Below are 14,355 nucleotides of genomic sequence, written 5' to 3' on the forward strand. Positions count from 1 at the left end.
TCACCTGTTAAACGTGTAGAGAGAAAAACACAAGCTGTGGCGCTGCATATGTCAATTAAGTTAATATCCTGTTGTCGTTTTTTGTCCCATCACCTGTTAAAAGTATAGAGAGAAAAACACAAGCTGTGGCGCTACATATGTCAATTAAGTTAATATCCTGTTGTCGTTTTTACTCCACTGTCCTTCTGAGACCTTCTATCAAGGAGGCTGCGTCATTCTTGTTTAGCGTCACATTGACCACCTGCGTCTCACCTCTACTTCCTGCTGACTGCAACAAACCACACGTCACAGCTCACTTATATTTCATAAAAAAGAAAATCCCATCATCTTTCATACAGAGCTTTTATTGTTTTTCAATTCACACAAACATTTGTCAACTGTGTGTGTGTGTGTGTGTGTGTGTGTGTGTGTGTGTGTGTGTGTGTGTGTGTGTGTGTGTGCGCTCAAGACAAAAATGACAAACATACATTGTACTCAACATCTTTTGTCCATTGAGATTTGCTACATTGACGAGGCATCACACATCTGATCCTCGAAGACGTCTGAATAATAATTATTTTACATCGATAAGACCATTTTTTTTCTCATCAAATCATCCGTGCTGAATAGAAATCCATCATACAAATCCCATGAGTCCAGACAAACGACAAATATAAAAATAATCCATATATCTTCAATTCTGCACCTTTTGATTCTGTTAGAAAAGTCACATTTTCTCGGTGATGCAGTTTTCCTTGAAATTGACACTTGAACAAAGATAGAACAGTAAGTGCAGTCTGTGATCAAAAGGTTTCTCTTGATACCCCCGCGGCTTTGTCGCACTCACATAACCTCACACATTGGTCACCCCGATGTTGGCATAAGCCCGGACGGGGCTTCCTTGTGTCCTCGGAGGTGTTTGCTCTCTGACTTCACGAGGTAGTGACCCGTAGCTGCTGTGGTAGCTCAAGTCCCGTCCATTGCGCATCTTTGGGCTGAATCCTGTTGGCGGCTGCAACACAAAATAAATGTGCTGTTTACAGGGTCGGCAGGTTATTTCAATTTACTGGCAAATGTCCAGTTTCATTGATTACGACCATACAATAAAATTGATGCGTATATTTTATGAAGTGAACAAATAAGCTGTGGTGTCCACATCATCCTTGAATGGAACGACCGTACATGACGGCCAGTCTTTCTGTCCTTACACATTTTAATTGAGCATCTCCACGTTGTAATTTCCTCGATATCCAAGACTACATTTTATCATTTAAGGGACTATCTAAAATTACATCACTTTTTTTCTGTATCAATCTGAAAAATGGGTTCGTGCATTCGTTTTAACGTTTCTCCACTGGCTTCCAGCTGAGTAGAGAATTAATTCCGAGATCTTATGTGTGGTTTTTATATCTCTTAACGGTTCTGCCTCACCTTATGTTTCAACAAAATATAATAAGAAGAAGAATTTAGGAATCATTTGGTACTTAAGTGCTCAGTGTTTGGTGTCCAGGTAAAAAAACGGTACCAACATTTAATAACAGAGTGGAGCACGACATTCAGCAATCTTCTGCGAATAAATAACCTGGCAAGAACCAGTGAATCACTCAAAGGAGTTTCCCGCAGTACGAATCTGGGACTGCTCGGTAAAGGCGGGACAATCATGACAATACTTTGAGCTGAATGGGCGATGCGGCAATTTGTGCACGCCGATCACATTATAGTTTTGTCCAATCACAGCAACGAATACTTTAAGACAAAGATATTGTGCTTGGTGCAAGATGGAAAGAGCATTGTTTTCCCCCCCACCTTGACAGCCCTCCTCCTCAGTGAACCCTCATCATCGGTGTGTCGTCCGGCAGAGCCGGGCGACCTGCTGGGGGAGTTTTGTCGAAGGGGAGTGGGCGGTGTTCCCAAAACTGAGCGCTCAAAATCTTGCTTGGCATCCGCCCTGCAAAGTTCAGATCGGATTGTAACATCTCTTGCTTCACTAAAACGTTTACACACATTATACGAAGTGGGTTCTAAAACAAAATCGCAAAGATTTACCTGGCTAGGCATATCAGATTTGTAAGCTCTTCTTCAAGGTGTCTGCGAACAATGTGCTTGCCGCTGGGAATTCCCATCGCTGTGGCCAAAGCGTCGCTGGAAAAATTGGGATCCAGCACCATGACAGCGCCGTGGATGCCGCTACTCACGACACCATCTGCAAACTCCTGCGCAGATGGACAGAAGGCTTTCGTGGTTGGATGTTACGCTCGATTTATTCAAAGCCCAGTGAGTCACTTCCAATTTGGCTATAAAACGAGGTGACTTCAGTTGTGAAATTGCTCATTCCCTTTATCCTCACCTTGAGGTCGATGTCTTTAAGCCATTTAATGACACGATGAGAGGTCCAAACCAAAGGGTCCGTGTTCTGGTGCTCACACTGTACCCGGCGGGCCTGCAGTGCCTGGCGAGCAATTCCACAAGCACTTTTCATTCAAATGACTTTCTCGCAAGTTTCAGGTGGCCAGGTTGTGATGCGTGTGCGGTGCCACTTACGTCCTTGTCAAAATTGAGTAAGTGCAGAAGCTCGATGCCCAGCAGCAAGCTGACCTGGTGGAGGTTTTTGGAGATGTTGAGATGGCGTTCGAGGTCACGGAGGGTCAGGGAGTGGAGCATGCGTCCGTCCACCAAGTGGGTGTGAAATGCCTGCGAGTACTGCGGCAAGCCCACGTCGCTGAGCCAGGCTTTGGCCACCCAGTGGTGGTCCATGTCTGCAGCCTTGGACAACCTGCACAGGGGCAATATCAGTCAGGAATGTGGACCGCTACGTCAGCCGTTTGTTTACCCCTCTGACTCATGTTTTCAGAATATATGGACTGTATGTAAATGGGCAGACATGTTTGCATTAGGTCTGTATGGAAATAGACATTCACATTATGTGTACATCTGACGGGACGCGTCGAAAACGTTCTGTCTGTGCGTGTGCCATGTAGTGGTTGAAAGTGGAATTGCACCCAATTTTAATAAGCATTAGACTAGCGGTTCTTAACCTTGTTCGAGGTACCGAACCCAACCAGTTCATATGCACAGTCACCGAACCCTTCATTCGTGAAAAGTAAAAATATGATTTATTTTTATCAATTCAACACATAAAAAAACTTAAATACAATTTTAAGACATAAGTATACTTTTTCTTTTTTTTTTAATTGTGCACAAAATGAACCAGCCAGTGATGGCCAAGCGGGCGGGTCATAACGAATTGACATGTTGAGTCGGGTGTGTCTTAACCTCCATGGCAGAGGCTCCGTCGAACCCCTCAGCCCGATACACCAAACCCCTAACCACTTTAGGTTAGGAACCACTGCATTAGACCAAAATAGTTATTAACTGTTAAAAATAAAATCTGCATGGCATCAGTTCCCGCTCAATCGTGGTGAGAATGTGAGCGTGAATGGTTGTCTGTTCCTCTATGCGTCTAATGGAAATGAGTTCCTAAACATTAAGACAACATTGTTGTCATATTAAAAACAATTGGAACCCGCTGGACGACACCAAAACCATCAGACGGAACGCTCCTTCCGCCGCGTAATTTCACGCAAAGTTTCTCGCGCCTTCCTCACCCCCTTCCATCCTCAGCCTCTCTGTAGTCTTCAATGGCCAGACGCAGTTTACGACGATGCATCAAACTGGTTACGCCCAAACCAAGCTCCAGGTCTTCATCGGTTAGTCCCAATAACACCTACAATGCAAACAGATCAACACCACCCTGGCTCAGTGCTTATATGACCTCCATTGTGGTGACCAGTTACACATTGCTAAATCAGTCATTCTTAGTTTGGGAGGAGAAATAGGTTTTGTGTGTTTGTTTTATTGTTGTGCCAATTGCGGCCTAATGGTATTCACTTTTTAACAATGTTACAATAATGTTATTTTCTGGACCCCATGTTACACACTCACTGCATCCTTCCTTACCTTGCCACTCTTGACATTCTCCGAGCAGGTGCGTATGTACATGGGCATCGCCATGACGACCTCCAGCCAGGCCTGCACAGTGCCCGCCCTCCACTGGGACATGGGCGTGCTCCTGGCCAGCTCCACCTGCTGCAGGCGGTCCAGCTGCTCCTCTGGGCCGTCCGGCAAGCTGAGGCTGAGGCGGGTGGCACTGGCGACGCTGTCCAAGTCTGGGTGAGTGGGTGAATGAGGGGGAGGGGGGTGAGGAGTGGGACGGGGGAAGGACATGTGGGTGTTGTGGTTGGCAGCGTGAGTGAGGGCAGAGGTGGCACCGTGGCCCTCGTGAGTGGTGACATCACAAGAGGTTTCTCAAGAGCAGAGGTGGGCAAACTCGGGTGCTCAATCGCCACATTGGATAAGTAATCGGTCATCAGTACATATTTTGAAAATGTGTTCGAATGTGTTGTTAAATAGTTTTATAACCTAGATCATTGTCATGCTTCAAATTGTGTGATTTACAATAATTAATCACACATTTAATACAATGAAATGCCCAAATTATATGAAAACCTTTGTAGTTTACAGATATTCTTATCCAATTACAATTTACAATCAATCAATTAGTCCATCATTTGAGATAAATGAATTAAAAAAAATACATCCTTATTAATTGACCAATTTTTGAAAAAAAAAAAAGTCTAAATACAATACTCCAGTACTCTTGATAATGGATATGCTTATTGGGCCAGATTAAAGAATGGAGCAGGCCTTTTGTGGCTTGCGGGCCATACTTTGCCGAGCCTCGCTCTGGAAGTTTGAACTTGATTGATATCAGAAGAGTAAAGTTAGTTGATTCTCTTGTATTAGTTTTTTTTTTTTTCATATGTTTCCATATGAAATCTATAAAACGTAATCGATTATGAATCTGGTCAAAGCTTTCCTATGCATTACAGGATATATTCATAATATTTGCCCTGCTTCGATCAGTCATTGAAATGCTGGGAAACCGAGAACCACTGAAAAGTGAACTTTGTGGCATTGTGACATTCCAAGAGCTCAACAGTAGGGGGCAATGTGGAGCCATAATTGTCCAACAGGCAAAACTCCAGACACCGTCGTCAAGAATCATGTTCTTCCCAGTGCAAAATTCTTTTTAAATTTTTTTTAACCCAAGATGCACGACATCCCCGTCTGTGTATTAAGTGTTGTCGGTTTGCTACCTAAGCTAAGATCATTATGAAATGATTGTCTGTCCGAAAACACTTCCTGGTTTGCTTCCTGTATGATACAACTCTACATTTTCCCCACACTGCATGACGGTTTAGGGTAAAATAAATCGATGCTAAACAACCCATAATCCATCCCGATGCACTGTAGATACTGTACCTAAACTAAGAGAGGAATTTTAACCGAAGCACAAATGAAGCACACAGTCAAGTAACTAATGTCAACAGAAATGTGCGCATGATGTATGTTTCTGGTACATAAAGTGGACATTTCCAAATCATTTTAAATTCGTGCTCTGGTCATTGTTAGTGCCCAGCATGTCGGCATTTATCACAGCCTCTGTTAAAAGGAAAAATAAACAAAAACTGTTCATTTCCAATATACTGAACTCAAGGTCATATAGTTTCAAATAATCCTGACTAAATTTGAATAGTCTTCATGTTCTTTGTCTCACAAATCCTTTACCTCGCAGTGTATCTGTAAAGTGTACACAGTACTTCAGTTTTCCACATTTTATTTTACAGTCTTATTAATCCAAAATGTATTTCATTCATGCTCTTCTCAAATTCTGAACACAACACCCCATAATGCCACCATGAATGAAGCTTGAGAGGTGCTGCAAAGCGGAATGGCCTAATCGGCCGCAAGACACTGTTGTTGTGCCGAACTTGCGGCATCATTTTCAAAAAGATGTCAAAGGTCAATCAACAAAGTACTGAAAGGTAGGTGGTTTATTTTGCAATTTTATGAATAAAATGGGAAAAAACAAATACCCCCAATGCACACACATTGTCATGATGGTGTATTGGGTGTAGGAATCTATGGGAAAAAGAAGAATTTAATGCATTTTGAAGCAAGGCCGTGAACGTCGACAATATGGAAAAAGTGAAGCACAGTGAACGCTTTTTGGATGCACGGTGCATCCCGACATTGTTGCTGCATGGCCCTGTCACCTACACACACCCTAAAAAGAAGTGTTCCAATTCATGGTTAGTTATTTATCCATTCTCTGTAGTGCTCGTCTTCATTCGTGTAACAGATGAGCTGGAGGATGTGAGCATGGACGCAGCAAACTGCTGAAAATAAAAGTTACTATATAAAAAAAAAAAAAAATCCTTTTCAGCTAAAATTGACATACTGTATTTCAATATTAATCCTATTTGCGCCAGGAAATCTATTTGTTGACTCATGGCTCAACCAAATGTGAATAGTGCTGCTATGCTCCTAATTAGACAACAAAAATATATAGAATAAAAAATTTAAAAATCTCTCTCTCTCTATATATTTATATATAAACATCCATCAGTTGGACAAGGGCAATCAAAAGTTTAGAGAAGGTCAAATTAAGTTCACTTGGAAAGGGGGAAGTGCATTTTAGGTTCCTGCTGAAATTTCACCTGAAAGCCCCATGTCACTCATCTTTTTCTGGTAGCGCATGTTTTCAATTTGAAATTTTATTGCTTCTATAAAAGTGGCCCGCAACTTTGAAAGAATGGGAGGATGCGGGTCCCGGGGTGAGACCAGTTGAGAAGCACTGTCGTTAGTGCAAAGGAGTTACACGTATACGTCACGTGTTTCCAGCATGGTGTCCTTTCCCTCTCAATGTCATCTCCGATTGCAACGACGAAGACGCGCGCTCACGTTTGGAGGGAGAGGAAAGGAGGCCATCTGAAAGCGCCCTCGAACACATGCACACACAAGGCACACGGGATTAGCGCCATGACAAATGAACACACACAAATATTAAAACACACGGGGAAAGAGAGGACAGCCACATGAAAATTCAACATGATTCGTTTTTATTTTAAAATAATATTACTTCTTTAGATCTTATGCTTCTCCCTTGTTTTTGTTTTTTTTTTTCTGTAGCTTAACCATGCCTCTTAAAATGTCACACATACACACCTCACGACTTCACAATTCAAGTTGGCTCTGCCGAACGGCCGGCATTTTTAAATAAAATTCTTCCATAATATTAGTTTTCTCTATCGGTGTCCCATTTACAACAGGTAAAACATCTGAGCAAATAAACCAAAACAATACAAAACAAAACACAGAGACAGGTTTGAGAACGGCCTCTTGGACTTTTGAAAGTTGGCAAGAGAGCAAAATAAAAAGCGAAATATTTTGGGGACGTTCTTATGCATACATGCCAATCCAGAATTGCTTTTATAACTAAATTTTTCTTAGGGTGAGCTTTGTGTTGTGATGCTCCCACCGCTGCACATACTCAGTCATGTGTGCAGTCAGTAGTGTTGCAGCCGGGGGGGCGGGGGGTTTAAATTAACAGCAGAAGAGATTTCCTGGGGGCGAGACAGTGCAGACTCCAGCTCTATCCAGAAAAAAAAAAAAAAAAAGCGCTCGACAGCAAATTTGAATCAGAGACGGCCCTTATGTGTCTCTCAACGGATTTTTGGCACTGATAGAATTTTTTTTTTTACTTTTTTCCCTCGTCACGCATTCGAATTTTGAGATTTTCATATTTGTTTGTTTGTTTTTAATGTTTGACCTGTAACAGCGTGTACAATACTGATTTTACCCTACATTGTAATTTTTTCATGATGACCTCGTAACTCATCCCGAGCCCAAAATAAAATTCCATCACGCGCTCCCTGTTCATGATGTCACTTTCCTTTGACCTTTCAACTGTGAAAGAAGAAAGTGCATTTGATTTTCTTATTCAAGTGACCCGCAAGGAGCCACGGCGACTTCGGGCGCACTTTACAACTATTTTGTGCGCACAATGTCGTAGTCCGTGTGCGTATATAATCGCTTTTTCCCCCTTTTTTTTTTCAAATGTCCGTATTATTGCAAACACATTATTTTGGTAATTTTTCAAAAATGTTTGACTTTACTTTCCAATCATTTTTTTATTTGTCGCTGTGCGTGTGTGAGTGTGTGTCGGTGTCATTTTTGGGAAGAACCCTTCCATTTGGTCGGTCACGGGCGACAAGTTCCTGATCATTCGAGATTTGGAGTCAAGAGTGTGGCGGGAGTAACTGACCTCTCTTTTGTCAAAGCAGACAAAGTTGTTAGTTCATTTTACGGACGGCGGCGTCAAGAGTGGCAACATGCGTCGAGGGACAGCAGCATGTGCATGCGGGGCACAACATGGCACGTACAAAACGCTTCTATCTCTACAGATAGAAATCACATTTCCCACAATTCCTGCCGGGCCTCGTGTTGCTAGGGAACAAAGTGCCTTGAGTGTTCCGCTAAACGAGGCGCTTCCCCAGTTTTCCTGACTGTAGACAGAATGGGATGGTTTGAAGGCGGGGTCTGCATGTCGCCCACAGGAAAACTGTTCTCATCATGGTGGTGTGGAAGGACGGGGGAATGAACCAAGCAGGGCGGTCAATGTAGGCGGGGGAGGGCGGGGTACTTGAAAGGTAGTCAGGGTTACATATCAAAAATAAGAAAAGGCATTCGGGATGAGGAGACATTTACGCACGCACGCAGACAAAGTGCACATCAACTGTTGTTATTGACACGTTACAGCAGTCCTTTCAAGTTTGCAGTTGAGTGAAAATCAAAATCGAGACTGGAAAACTCATATCCACCATGTTGTTGCGCTCGATTTACAGCAATGTACATACATCCAGGTGCAATTTGCTCGGTCACACTCCTGCACCTCCCGTACATGCTCACAAACACACATCAACACAACGCCGTCCTCTGATCATTTCCACAGAGGCTCCGCGTGGCCTTTACCAGTCTGCGTCCTCCTCTATGTAATAATCGGGTGTTGCAGTACCATCAAACAGACCCGGGTCCAGGGACTTGCGCTGCTTTCCTCGGGCGAACACTCGCGACAAAGAGCCCAGGCCCATCTTCTCCTTCTTCTTCTTACATTTGGCCACCTCCAGATCTTCTAGAGACTGCGGGAACAAAAACAAAAGGAAGCGTGAAGCAAGAGGGACAAAAAGGCACTGGGGAGAAACACCAAGACATGAAAAGTGTGCTGATATTTGCCATGCTGCCATGCAAGCACATCCAGAAAGCCTCTTTGCAAAATACGACGGCTTGATTTACTTTGATATGACCAGTATGCATTGTGGCATCACATATCTCTAATGCACTTTCTTTTTTTTCAACTTTTATTGAGCCAAGGCACAAATTTTACATTGGAAAAAATCTCATGGCACACACCCAAACAAACGCCACAAATCACAACGGTTGTCCTGGAAGATGTACTCTGTGTGTGTTGCCATGACTTTTTTTTTTTTTGCAGTGCTTATCTTGCGTCGAAAGGAAAGTTGTGATCAAGAACTACTGGAACTACAAAAACGCAAATAGAATTTGGATGACAGCTTCAGAGGGAACCACCAATGCAACGCACCGCTGACCACATCAAAGGTAAGCCTCAACCTGAAAAGCTTTTGCTCCCGCAAAGCCAAAAACAGTCGATAAGTTGAAATAAGAAATTGGAAGAGAGCAATGTTGTGGAATCCGATGGTCCGTGTTATCAGTGATGTTTATTTAAAAAAAAAAGTAGAAACCAGGATGAACATCGGCCAACATGCAGCGAGGAGCAAACTACACTGAAAGGAGAAGACTCACTTTCTTTGATGCCATTGGATTACGTTTCATTTAACGTTTTTTTTTTCATCGAACGAGATTTTTAAAATCCAAGTTAAAGCAAACTAGGGCGGCCCGGTGATCCAGTGGTTAGCGCGTACGCCTCACAGTGCAGAGGTGCAGGGCTCCGGCCTTCCTGTGTGGAGTTTGCATGTTCTCCCTGTGCCTGCGTGGGTTTTCTCCGGGTATTCCGGTTTCCTCCCGCATTCTAAAAACATGCGTGGCAGGCTGATTGAACATTCCAAAATGTCCCTCAGTGTTAGCGCGGATGGTTGTTCGTCTGTGTGTGTGCCCTGCGATTGGCTGGCAACTGGTTCAGGGTGTCTTCCGCATACTGCCCGTAGACGGCTGGGATAGGCTCCAGCACCCCTCGCAACCTTTGTGAGGATAAAGCGGATCGGAATATGGCTTTCCCACATTTTGCAACAACAAAATTAAAGTTGAGAGAACTCATTTAGATTTCCCCAACTTTTCGCATAGGAATTTTTGGCTAATTTCCAAATCATTGCGGGGAAAGTACAAAAATCACATTGATTAAACTCAAACGTGAGAATATTCTCATTCTTGGCACGTGGAAACAAAGTTGATTAAAGAGGACACTGCCGACAGCAAGAAAATGGACAGCTGAAGCAAAGTGGAGATTGCGGCGCACGTTTGAGTGACCGAGTAGGGAGGGAGGGGGCGGTGCAGGAGTTTGCGGTGCTGGCGGGCATCTCTTACATTACAAAGCGAGTGAGTCCGATGACGTGGAGAGTTGATGTCACTAGGTGTGGACGACCTGTCTCCCTCCACGGCCGAGGCATCGGAGATGAAGGAGGGCTGACGCGAGTGGCAGGGGCTCACCCGCACAGCGGCCACTATATGGAAGGAGAGTTGGAGGAGGAGGGGGAAAGCTTGATTTGTTTATTTTTTATTTTTTTAACAGCAGGGCTTTGGGAGTGAATGCAACAATTTGGCAAAATGGGATTTTTGTCACCTTCTTTATCGTCATATACTTTGATCTACAGCAATACCAAATCAAAAGGCAGAAATGACATGCAATCATGTGCAGTTGCCAAGCAACAGTGAGTGTGAGAATAGAACGGTGAAACCGGTACGGTACGTCCACACCGACTGTGATTTTACGGACATTTCCTCCTTTTCGGCTTGTCTGGTGACTCAGTTGGCGCTAGTATACCAATTTGCACAGCATGAATCATGACATCGGAACGATTCAAGATTATTATTATTATTATTTTTTTTTTGTAGATGTCTGAAATGTAATCAAAGTCGAGTCGAAGTTGATTAATCCGTGATGTCGTCGATATATTTCAGCGGCGCACAATGCTTCGCTGAAATATTATATTTCAAGAATATATTTCAAGACGATATATTAATTCTAGGGGGAATATAATATTTCAAGACGAGCGGTTGTCGGGATGGCCAAAGTTATGGAGGTTGTCGCGTTATTTTTCTTCTCTCAGACACGCATTCAATATGAAGACCGTGGCCTTGTTGGCCGAACATTTCACAGCTCCAAACTGGGAGATGAGATGCCGAAAACACGGGAGTCGCAGAAATTTGTCGGCTTCAAGTATGAAATGTCTACGCGGAGTCGTAATCTTGTTACCTGATCGGTTAGTATTTAGACTGCTATTGTGGTAGTTAGCTAGTTTGTAACTGTGTACAGTACATCGTCCGTTTGTATATCGCTGCAAACCATAATCATAAAAATTCAGTTCGGACTTCTTTGACAGTGTCAATGGAAACGGAACATTACTGCGTTCTAGCATCGGATCGCTTTGGATAGTGCAGGTGTACCTAAAGAAGGGCCCTGTCACCGGGCGAGAATTTTTCAGACTGAAGATCATATAATTGAGTTTTCGAGTAAAATGTATTTTGCTTGAAAAAATTTGGATTTTTTTTTCTTTTTTAGAGTCAAGAGTTTTTTCTAAAATTTAAACTGCATTTTCCTCTGTAGAAACATCCATCGGTGACACGGCGTCACGCACTGCGAGCGCCGACGTCAAGATAAAAGTCTACCGAGGCATTGATCGCCACGTATTATTTGGTTGGCTTTTATTTTGAAGTTGGCCTTCAAAGCGCAATGGCAGAGTGTTACTGTCGTGTCATTGTGGCTGACGAGACTTGCCTTCCTGACGGTGCACACCAAATAAGCAGAAGGACAAGGCAGGAAAAAAAAAAAAGTATTTCTCTTAATCAAGGAACTCAAATTATTTGAGCTCTCGTTTCGCCCCAGTTGCTTTCCCTTTCTCACTCCTTTGTCCGAAACAATAAGAAATAATAGCGTGCTATTTTCACATCAGATATACAACACTTGGCCATCCCACTCGGTTTGATTCCGTGGCAGTTGATGGCGACGTCAAGACAACCGGAAGGCGCAAGATAAGGTACGCTTCATCCAAAAAGCGCAATGGGATGACGGCTAACAGCACGCGCACAAGAGCACACGGCGTCAACGGGCGCATGCGGCCGCTCGACGGCGCTGCTTCTACCTTGTCTGTCGGTGGGATGGTCCGTGTGCACGTAGAGGGTCTGCTGACTCCGGCTGCATGGATGACGGATGGGGGGGGAAGTGAGTGGTTGCTATTTGGGGCGCATTTGTGCTTTTTTTCCCCTGCAATTCGCAAAGGGGAGGGACTGAGCCTTGTGCGAATAGCGCAGAGGTCCCCAACCTCTTTTGCCGCACGGACCGGTTTTATGTCAGACAATATTTTCAGGGACCGGCCTTTAAGGCCAAATACAATATATTATGATATGACCTGCATGAAAAGTGTGTTATTTTCGAAACATAATAATAAACACGAATCACGGCACGAGGAACGGCCTATCTGGCCGCAACATTCTCTGGTCGCTAAACGTACCTTCAAAATAAGAGACGCCGCAAATAAAAAGTGCATGAAAAATACGACTCACCATCGCCGCTTATTATGCAGGGTAGGTTTGGTGCGTCTATTAAATGTAGCCTTCTTGAAAGTTGTAGGCTCCTCTTTTGTCTCCTGGCTGGGGCTTTTCCCCTTCCCGAAAAAACTTTTTAAAGACGTTTGTTTTTTAAGCGGTACGCGGTGACCGAGAAGCGCGCATTCACCTATGTCAAGAGTTACATACTGTAGACTGATATAACAGAGAATCCGGTAATTTTTCAAAATAAAACACATTTCAGATTCCGAAATGAATAAAACGGAAGGAATGTAAGTTATTTATTCTTTCTGTGCGGCCCGGCACCAAATGACCCGCAGACCGTTCCGCAGCCCGGCGGTTGGGGACCCCTGGAATAGCGAGACACGGCATGTGCTGCAAGTGATGCAGCCCCGATAATGAATAGTGCCTGCATAAATAGTTTAAAATATAAACGTATCACACGCTGCAATCCCCAATCCCTCCACTATCATTGAAAACGATCCGCTTAAAATTTAATGGCTTACGGATGATTTGATTTGAACAAAATGGATTGGAAATGCGAGGACGCCGGCGTGCATGTCGCTTTTGCAACATAGCAAAAATAGCAACTGTCGAGCAATTTCTTTGCTTGAGCGTTTTAATAGCCACTCAGCAGAGAGTAAAAATATACACACGCAGCATTGAGTCAAGCCAAAGGCTTTCCACTGGCTCCAAGCCAGCTGTCGAATGGATTTCAACCCTTTCAGGCACAAATTATGAGAACCTACATCAGGATTTGTCAGGATTTTTTTTTTTTTTTGTGCGGATCATTCAGACAAGAGAAAGCAGCTTTTCAATAGCAAGTCTATTGTAGTGAACCACGGATGCGTTTGCCCCCCCATACCTATAATTCAAGTTTTTTTAAAGCATCCTTACATCATTTCACTGTATGCTCTTTTACTAATTTACGAAAGCTCCTCTTCATTTATTTAATTTTCTTTTCAATGTCTGTAAATCTTGCGTTTTTAAATGCTTTCAAATGTCGTATTGTAAATTATGCGAAGCACCTTATGTACAGTATGAAACGCCTAACATAAATAAAGCTGCCTTGCCTTGCCGAAAATGCTTTCACTCCAACTTCTTAGCCTTTCAGTCGATACTGCACTTCAACACTCTCCCTTGACGTCAGCTACTACTTTTCTATTTGAGCTTTTGCACCATCTTGTAGCCTGTTGGGACCGTAAAGACAGAACCAGGAAAGGTTCCACCCCCCCCCCCAAAAAAAAAAAAAAGCAAACAAGGGTTCACTGCAATCATTTTCTTTTCATTTTGTCATTCAAACATTCTAGCGGGTGGTAGCTGTCCTATGGATGTTTTTTTTTTTTTTTTTTTTTCCCCATTGGCCTATGGGGCAGATTTCATTGAGCACCGCGAACTCGGCATAGTAACAAGTGAATTTGACTTGCTTCTTAAATCACGAATGATGTGCATTGTCCGTGCTATTGAGAACATAAACATTGTAACTGGCCTCTAGGAAAAGCACATCAGATATAAGTAGTAAATGTGAGGACTGTAGTTTTCCTCTAAAGCAGGGTCACTCAGTGGTTGATGCTCAGTTGTTCCACATGAAAAGAAAAAAAAACAATTATTTTATCAAGGCCCACAATAAGATGATAAAACTAATTTTGTCAGTCCTTTTCTGTGTTAAACTCCGACAAGCACGCCAGGTAGATTTTGCCTGAAATGCCTTCATCT

The 14,355-nt window shown here is 43.2% G+C and overlaps 1 protein-coding gene across 1 annotated transcript in view; it reads right to left on the reverse strand.

Moving 5' to 3' along the window:
* Positions 1-406: 406 nt before the first annotated feature.
* Positions 407-14,355, reverse strand: part of kazna (kazrin, periplakin interacting protein a) — a 23,220-nt gene continuing 9,271 nt past the window's right edge. The window contains exons 5-14 of the mRNA XM_019887913.1: positions 12,216-12,268; positions 10,441-10,577; positions 8,897-9,020; positions 3,937-4,145; positions 3,585-3,703; positions 2,521-2,752; positions 2,327-2,428; positions 2,026-2,192; positions 1,786-1,927; positions 407-991 (exon numbers count right to left, since the gene is read on the reverse strand). Coding sequence (XP_019743472.1) covers positions 833-991; positions 1,786-1,927; positions 2,026-2,192; positions 2,327-2,428; positions 2,521-2,752; positions 3,585-3,703; positions 3,937-4,145; positions 8,897-9,020; positions 10,441-10,577; positions 12,216-12,268 — 1,444 coding nt within the window. The 3' untranslated portion in view covers positions 407-832. The remainder of the gene's footprint in view (positions 992-1,785; positions 1,928-2,025; positions 2,193-2,326; positions 2,429-2,520; positions 2,753-3,584; positions 3,704-3,936; positions 4,146-8,896; positions 9,021-10,440; positions 10,578-12,215; positions 12,269-14,355) is intronic.

Source organism: Hippocampus comes, unplaced genomic scaffold (genome assembly GCF_001891065.2).
Source record: "Hippocampus comes isolate QL1 unplaced genomic scaffold, H_comes_QL1_v1.1 scaffold14, whole genome shotgun sequence".
Lineage (NCBI taxonomy): Eukaryota > Metazoa > Chordata > Actinopteri > Syngnathiformes > Syngnathidae > Hippocampus > Hippocampus comes.